Source organism: Zingiber officinale, chromosome 7B (genome assembly GCF_018446385.1).
Source record: "Zingiber officinale cultivar Zhangliang chromosome 7B, Zo_v1.1, whole genome shotgun sequence".
Classification (NCBI taxonomy): Eukaryota; Viridiplantae; Streptophyta; class Magnoliopsida; order Zingiberales; family Zingiberaceae; genus Zingiber; species Zingiber officinale.
The window spans coordinates 25,588,816-25,597,558 of NC_055999.1; the positions used below are offsets into that span (position 1 = coordinate 25,588,816).

Sequence of the window (8,743 nt, forward strand, 5' to 3'; positions counted from 1 at the left end):
TTGATTACTGCAGGGCAGAACTTGTTACAATGGACAAGGTCGATCCTCAGTAAAGTAGAACAAACAACCCTTCCCTGAAACGGCCAATTATAGCTTCTCGATAAATTTCCTTATGGATGATTGTGGGCCAATCATGTGGGACCGTCTTTTGTTACAATAGAGTTAATTTGAAAAGTTTTTCTTGTTTTGATCTTGTCCCATGTCTTTGGTTGGCTTGAGTGTTAGCATCAAATGTGCAATGGCTGATGTTGAAAATATATAGCGATAACCTGTGCCTGTGCAGTATGAGAATTGCTTCAGAATTTGTATTGAACCGAAATTTTGTCTATGGGCGCAATTTGTCAAATGAATCAGGTGCACAAGTGAAGATCTCTAAAACTTGTAGAATCCACTGTGCTCGGTTAACTGAAGCCTCGGCCACTAGCAAAAGATCATCCGCAGCCAAGTGACCTTTCAACAAGACTTAACACCTTCAATAGCTTGCCAAACAACCAAGTTGTAAGGTAGATTGTACATGGAGAGAATTCAAATGGTGCATGCTCTATGTGGCAAAAGGCAAGTCATTTGATCTAATTGTTCGCTAAACCTTGGGAGAAGGTTCTACGATTGTTACTGATAATACCACTTTTATGCTTGTGTTTTGATTTATAAAAAGGAAAAGGATCTCTTTCACTATGTTTGTTTGAGGCACTAGCGAGACCGAGAAGGAAGTAAGAGATGAAGGATCCATAATTGGGAATTATTATGTCCTCATGAATGTATCTGGGTTGATATTTGAATGGTAGAATTATATCACAGGAGTAAGGTTCGAGTCTTTGAGTTCATTCTCTTAGGGAATTAATTTCTCTCACCGAGGAGGTTGTATTGTGATTTATCTCCCTTTCACAAGACTTTAGGATTGACACTAGAGGGACGGATGAGCATAATTATTTTTGCATCCCATAATTGTGAATTACAAATTCAACTTAACACCTTAAGATCTAGGGAAGTTAATCTGAGTTGGATGGATAAAATCATTCGAACTCAAAAACATATGAGTTTGCTGTACTCAACTCTATTGAATTGGATTTGCATCTGCAAATATTAATTATTAATATTTGAAAAGAGAATGTTAATATATTCTTTGTCTAAAAGAGTTATTTTGTAAGTCAGATTACATCCACTTCATGTGCATTTGAATTAGATTACAAATATCTTAATTATTATGAATTTTTAAATACCCTAAATAAAATATTAATATTTTTTTGTCTAAATAAATTTCTTTTGATAAAAATTTAGAGGAAAATTATAATAAATCAGCTTACACTTTGTAAATAAGGATATTTTGATTATTTTTGGGTATAAAAACTAATTATAAGGGTGTCTATTATCCATTTTTAATTACGAAGAGAATATCTTGATCATTTATTATCTTCAGCAGCAAAAGTATTCGAAATTTGAAAGTATATGGTTAAAATAATAACAATAATTATTGTATTTTGATAATATTTATAAAAGTTTGAGAGTTAAAATAATAATAAAAAATATAAAGGTATTTAAAATAAAATAGGTGGGGTTAAAATGTTTTTATTTATTATTGTTTTTTGAAAAGAAATTTACTTATGCACTCTTCCTCGTGTCCTGTGTATCTCAGATTCTCATCTTCTTATCAGGGTTCTCCGGCGATGGGTGATACCTACCGGAAATACCTTTCCACTGAAAGAGATGAGCTTTCTGATCCTTACCGGAGATACTCTTCCTCTGAAAGAGCCGATCCCTCTGATTCTTACCGGAGACACCCTTCCACTGAAAGAGGTGCTGTTTCTCACTCTTTCTCGGACGTTTTTTTTTTTGTTTTTGTTTTTTCTTAATAAATTTGGAAGGTGGGGTTGGGCGTGCTAAGGGTTTGACTTCTTGGAGTTTTTTTTTTTTCGATGATGATTGTCCAACCTAGTGATCGTTTGTGAGCGATTATTATCAAGGGTAAGAAAAAAAAAGCAATTTGCTTTGGGAATATATCGAAATAATAAGAATACAGAGGTTAGAGGACTAACAATAAAGGGTTCACGGGGGTTGAGATGTTTAGGCCAGATGAATATTGCTTTAGATAGGGCGGCTAATATCAGTCAATGACCTTTTTGTGGATTTAGTCATGCGTATATTAGATGGGATTTCATATCTATAAAGGGAAGTGAAACTAATTGTCGCATAGTTAAGTTCCTCTTGTCAAGAAAGCTCATGAACAATTCATAAGCAGTCGCCATGAGCAATTCATGACAACTATAGCACCCCTTGAGGGTTGAAAATCTTAAATTTAAACACCATCAGTGCTGGTCCCAACATTGGATGCAAATGATTGAGAGTTGTGTGAGGATTTTACACCCAACATACTAATCAAAACCAAATGAACATTAACTTTTATATTTGTTGTAAATTTAAAGAATGAGCATTAAGAGTGATATGATCTTACATAGAACGCCAACCATAAGAAAGAATCCATGTAGTGAGTATCTATCTATCTTTATATATATAGATAGGCTCTTAAGCCTAATTTTTCATTATCATCATTAAGTCATATTAGTTCCAACTAGTTGGGGTGTGCCTATCCATCTCATACCTCCATCTAATATTCATCGATATCTCTTTCTTATCTAATAGTTATTCCAATATATTTAGAATTCCTTCTTTGTCAAGCAGCATTCTGAATGTGTTATTCTGATAATTTTTTGAAATTCAATACTAATTAGCACAGCTAATCTCTCCTATCTCCTACATAGCATATGTTGATTAGTATTGTATCATGATAAAATTTGACACTCCTTGGTATGTTATGATAATAAACTGTTAAACTCCCATGCGAGTTAATTTTTATTTGTTGGTTGAACCTTGAGCATGAATATGAGCCCAGGTTATGCAAGAGCTCAACCTCAGCACTTGAGCTTGAACTAGGTTTTCGATGAACAAAACTTGAATTGAATTTTCAGCATAGTTTGTGATTGAGAAGTGCTCAATATGAAGAAATTTTTGCATATACAAAATTAAACTCGAGGAGCAAGCAACCTATTGCTGACTGCAAAGTCTCTTTTTGTTGTACCTAGGTACTTGTAAATTGTGTACAATCCATTGATACACATACACCAATATTATTGATAATGTTTGTAGTTTCTAGCTTCTATAAACTGATTTCCTGCTCTTATTATGATAGATGCACGAGCTGCTGTTCCATCTTATATGCAATTCAACACACCTTCTACAACTTCTCATCCGACGTGGAGCTTAAGTGACTCTCAGAAAACACCTGATTTACTACATAGTGATGTAGGGACTCACCTAGTATTGTCTTGATACTTTTTTAGTAGATCTTTTTCTAATGCTACATGATTGGATTTCATTCAGATGTTATCAGCGCGATCCACAAATCATGGGTTCGATGATCATACTGGAATGGGGGTTCATGCTTCAAACAAGTTCAGTAGATTGCCAGCTGGAGATGGTGATAGAACATTTAGTCCTTTGGTAGATCCAGCTTTAGCACGAGATGTTTCAGTAAACATCAATCATGACATTGTGACCAATGGTCAATTGCCGGAAGAGTCTAACATTCTTTTTGTCGATTGTCTCCCTACTGATTGCACAAGAAGAGAGGTGTCCCGTATCCTTACTGCTGCTAGTTGTTTTATATTACATTATGATGGTTCTTTTTTATTTTTTGGAAGAATTCTTAATTTTATCCCTGAAGATCTATTTCGCCCATTTATTGGGTTCAAGGAAATTCGAGTTCTACACAAAGAACCTCGCGGGGTATGTTCTTTTGACTCGAATCTTACTTTATTAAAACTTCCAAAGCTGTTAAATAAAACATTACTCTGAGCATAATTATGGGCATGTTCGACTAGTCCTAGAGAAGAACATATTTGTTCTCAATAAACTTTCAAAAGTTTATTGAACATCCATTTACAATCTCCATTGATGTTGTGTTTACCAATAATGTTACTAAGAAATAGGACGTTATTGCATTCTCTCTGTATATAGATTTTGGAAACTAAGTGTTTCGTGGTTCTTCATTAGGCTAATACGAGATTGCATTGGCTGTGTAATGGGTAACTTACACAGTGCACCTTATATAAATTTTACCCTTTCATATGTATCATGCAATATAAGCAGTTGCTTCAGAGGTTAGATGTGTGCATAGTTTGATGTATAACATTCTGGTGTCTGCATAAATTTTAGTTGGGATAATTGCATAGATAAATCATTACTAGTTGTTTTTTTAATATATGCCCCTCTAACTCTTATTTCATCCCATATTATATTGTAAAATTTACCAACTTATAAATGTGTCATTTTGATTAATATGGAGTAACTGAACTTTTAGACTTTGGGGCCAAGTTAAAAGGTTCTAAATTTTGACGGTCGGGGTGGTGGATGAAAATATCTAATTTATAGTAATATGCAAGTAAAATCTTTTACATTCATTATTTTAATTTATTTTTATTGTGTTATAAATTTATTGGACAAATTATCATTTAGATTATGATTGTTGAAAATAATAGAATGTTCCAACTCCATGAAAGCTAAGTCTATGCTGAGTATTTTAGAATTTACTATATATTTAAAATAATTCTTAAATGTTAATATTTAACAAGAATGTTTAAATTTGATTTTATTCTAAGCATTCAAAGATTTGTAGTATTTATTAAATTAATAATATAGATTTGATAGCTATTTGATATTTATATTTATTTTTATTTATAGATATGTTGTAATTTTTCAATTAGATTATGCTTGTTCAATATAATCGAAATTTCAACTTCATGCAAACTAAGTCTATATCGGGTGGTTTAGAATTTATTATATATTTTAAATTATGGTTAATCATTATCATTAATCTTTGAATTGATTTTATTTAAAGCATTCAATTATATATTCCTGTGAAGAATCCATTATCTGTGTCTAGTGTGTGTCCCAACTCTTTGGATCAGCCAAACGAGTCTTATTCCTCCATTAAGCTATATGGAAATATACATTCGTAGTGATATTCAAATATCTTAAATAGCTTTGTCATGTTTATAGAGTTTTCTTAGGTATCCTTTTACCCTTTACGTCTCTCTCTTTTTGGAGGGTCTATTAATTCTCATTCCAATTCTAAACTTACCATGGTGAAATTGAAGACACAGAATTCCAAACAGCTTTATCTAGGTAATAGTAAATAGGATTGTTGAATAGCTGAAAATTTAGATTATTTAGGACTACATATTTGAATTATGAGATTATTCAAGCGCTATATAATTTAGTGAGAGGAGCAAAAACAACATACTTGAATTGCACTCGATTTATTTGTTTAACTCAAGGATTTGTCATCTTTGAGTGTATTGTATCATCTAATCTATTGTCTAACTACTAGTGAAAATGCCCAAGTTAGTAGTACTTCATTCATCTTAAGCTATAAATCTCTTTCAATAGATCATAACTCGCAATGTGGATCTGTAAATCTCTTTCAATAGACCATAACTCTCAATGTGGAGATCTAATTAGGGTGTCATAACCTTCCCAACTTGAGACTTAACATCCTTGTAATGGATACTATTCAATCCATGGCCTGGAATCATCCCTAATAGATGGCACGAGAGGTTCATGTATGGTTCCACCATCAAACAAGCATCTTATTATGCCTAAGATTAAGCTTGCTTTGACACCGATTATCACAATCTGTCTAGATGGTATATCTAGCCTATTAACCTTTGCCAGATTCAACCATTGACCAAAATGCTTAAGCCAAGTGAATAATAAAAGATTTTAGATTCTTTCATCAGCCCACAACTTCATGTATGGTGCCACAACTTTTCCATTCTCTTTCTTCTAGTCCTTTCCAGTTATCTTCTCTCTCTTAGTGTACATGCTTGTTCGTATCACCAACTTTTCTTTTGTTTCCATCTCTTCAAATTCATTATCTATATTGCCACCATGGATGTTCTTGCTCCTGTAAAAGCCCTGGCTTCCTCTTCCTGAGTACCCTTGGCTCCCTGACATTGTTGAGGCTTTCGGTCATTTCTTTGTGGAGGCGCATGTGCCCATTCAATACACAGAAATGTGTGGTAATTTTGGATAGACTTGAGTAGTTTTATATGTGGGTAAGAGGGCATATATCCATTCAAATTATGATGTTCATTGTTTGCTACACGTGCAGACCTAGACATCTTTAATTTTGTTCTCATTTAACATTGATCAAGCTCATCTCTTGTATCTGTTAGTTTTGAAATTACTGAAGGTGTTATTACTATTGTCATTTCCTTTAATATTTTGTAGATTCCATCCTATCATAGTTCCAATGTGGTTGGGATTGCAGATGCTATATATATACCAGATTAGTTAGTCTGCATTTATTTTGGTATGAATATCCCTTGCACAGTGGGTAAAAATCTGATCAATGCAGGTGAAATTCTCAAGGTGGTGATTACCATGCATGGTCATGGCGTTGGTTATTGGATTAGTCTTAATTAGTTGTCATTCTATATCCTTTCAAACAGACAAAAATATTATAGTTGTCTATTTAGTTATTCGATTGCTTCTCGATGCCTTTTGCCAACCCAACTGGTGGGCAGAGAAGAGACAACTATCGTCTCTCTCCAGAATTATTTGAATGCTCTTTCATAACCATATTTGAAATGCTCATCTGAATTGTTACCTCTATCTTAAGTATAATTAAAAAAAACCTGAAACGCTCTTTCATAATTATTCACCTTTATTTTTTATTTAATCATTATGCAGAAACGTAATAGTCCATTTATATTCAAAGAATGTTCATTTTAAGGGTGTAATTAGTGTTTATAGTGTAGAGTAAACTTTTTTTTTTTTCAATTTTGTGAAGGATGAGTATTGTTCTAAGATTAAAGGGGAGCCTTGGCGCAAAGTTGCTGCTTTGTGACCAAAATATCACAGGTTTAAATCTTGAAAATAGCCTCTTGCAAAAAGTTGGATAAGACTGTGTACAATGAATCTTTCCCTGGGACCCCGCATGACAGGAGCTTCGTGTACCGGGCTACCTTTTTTATAAGTATTGTTCTTAGATTATATTGTATTTTTTTTTAGCTCTGATAAAATTTCATAGGTTCCATCAATTTGACATACAAGTCCTTTATGACAGATGATAAGCTCCTTTGACCTAGAATGTATCGTTACCTTTTTTTTTTTTTGTGTGCACGCAAAATTTGAAAAATGGTTTTATGTGGTTTGATATGTTTGTCGGAACTTTAACATGGTTTTATGGAAACCCTGTATACAGGCTGGGGATAAGGCTAAAGTGCTATGTTTTGTGGAATTTGATGATGCCAAGTGTGCTTCGACTGCATTAAATGCCCTTCAAGGTAACTTCTCATGGTGCTCGCAATGCATTCTATTTACTCTTTGCATATAGAAATTTCTGAAACATTTTTGCACGGTGCATTCATTTTGTAGGGCACAATCAATCTTTATAGTTCGTATTGATAAACTGCTAGATGGTTGAATGTAGTTTTAAATCATGAATTTCTATATACCTTGGTTGTAAGTTTGATTTGCCATCGAACAAACTAGAATTCTCTTGTTAAAAATGAATCATTCTTTCGTTCGCTACATGAAACTCCATAAATCTTGCTCTCGTCTTGTGTAATTTAGAAACACCGATCAGACATTTATGAACTTATCATGCAGGCTACAAGTTCGATGATAAGAAATCCAATGCACCGGTCTTGCAGATTCAGTTTGTGAAATTTCCCTTCCGTCCAGCTTCTCTTCCTAATAGCCAGACTTAACGGAAACCACACTGGTTTCCTCTAACGCAATCTTAGGGCTTGCGAGCTGGTTGGAATCTAATCTTTCTTACAATCTTCAACGCAAAGCAATGTTCAAGCTTTCATGCAACTGAATGGTCTTATAGAACTTATATTTGAATGTATCAACTAGTGGGAGCTCCCCAAATTATTTACCTCTATTTAAAACTTCAAAGATGAGTTGACTTGGAAACACTCCCATGGAGGAGCTACCTTGTGTCGTGGGGCAGTAGATCGATTCATTTGGCTTCCTCTTGTTGTTTTCTTGCAGTTGTTTGAGGGCAATCTCACGCATAATATAAACCATTAGCATTGAACACTTTATATTTGAAACTGGTAGATACTTTGTATGTGATTGGCATTTGTCTGCACCAGTCTCTAGTATTGCAAGAAAAACGTATGGCACTGTTTCTTCTTCAACTTCTTGTTCTTTTCTTTCTTCGGCAATTTATCAAATGGCACGATGTATGCCGGCGTACCATAGTTTTTTATTTATCGAAGGGTGCTGTAAAATATATAAAACTTCCCTTCTACTCCTACCAACCTCTCCTTTCCCTACATTTTCTAAGATATCCGACTCACTTTTTTATTTGAAAATTATTTTTGTGGTTCAGATATACGTGATTTCACACTCTCTTTGTCCATTTGAAAATTATTTTTGTGGTTCAGATATACGTGATTTCAGATATACGTGATTTCATCCCCTCTCTTTGTCCATATCTTCTTCCTTCTCTTATAAACATGAAACCATCATGCACTTCCTTGGATTACCAAACCTTCTACAATTTGGCTGGATTGTAAAAGTTAATTAAAGTGAGATATTCTCGTAAGCATTTCAAGAGGCGACCTCAAAGGACAATAGTGTTCAAGAGCAATGTCATTGAAGGACAAATTTAGTGAAATTGGTAGAAGAAGACAAATAAAGATTTGAGGCGACCTCAAAGGACAATAGTGTT

The 8,743-nt window shown here is 33.8% G+C and overlaps 1 protein-coding gene across 1 annotated transcript; it reads left to right on the forward strand.

Moving 5' to 3' along the window:
• The first annotated feature begins 1,607 nt into the window (after positions 1-1,607).
• LOC122005587 (RNA-binding protein 1-like) lies at positions 1,608-8,137 on the forward strand. The gene is made up of 6 exons (XM_042560677.1): positions 1,608-1,794; positions 3,185-3,297; positions 3,376-3,631; positions 3,719-3,780; positions 7,262-7,343; positions 7,669-8,137. Exons 1-6 carry the CDS (start codon positions 1,665-1,667, stop codon positions 7,767-7,769), a joined length of 744 nt encoding a protein of 247 aa, XP_042416611.1. The 5' UTR covers positions 1,608-1,664; the 3' UTR covers positions 7,770-8,137.
• Positions 8,138-8,743: the final 606 nt, after the last annotated feature.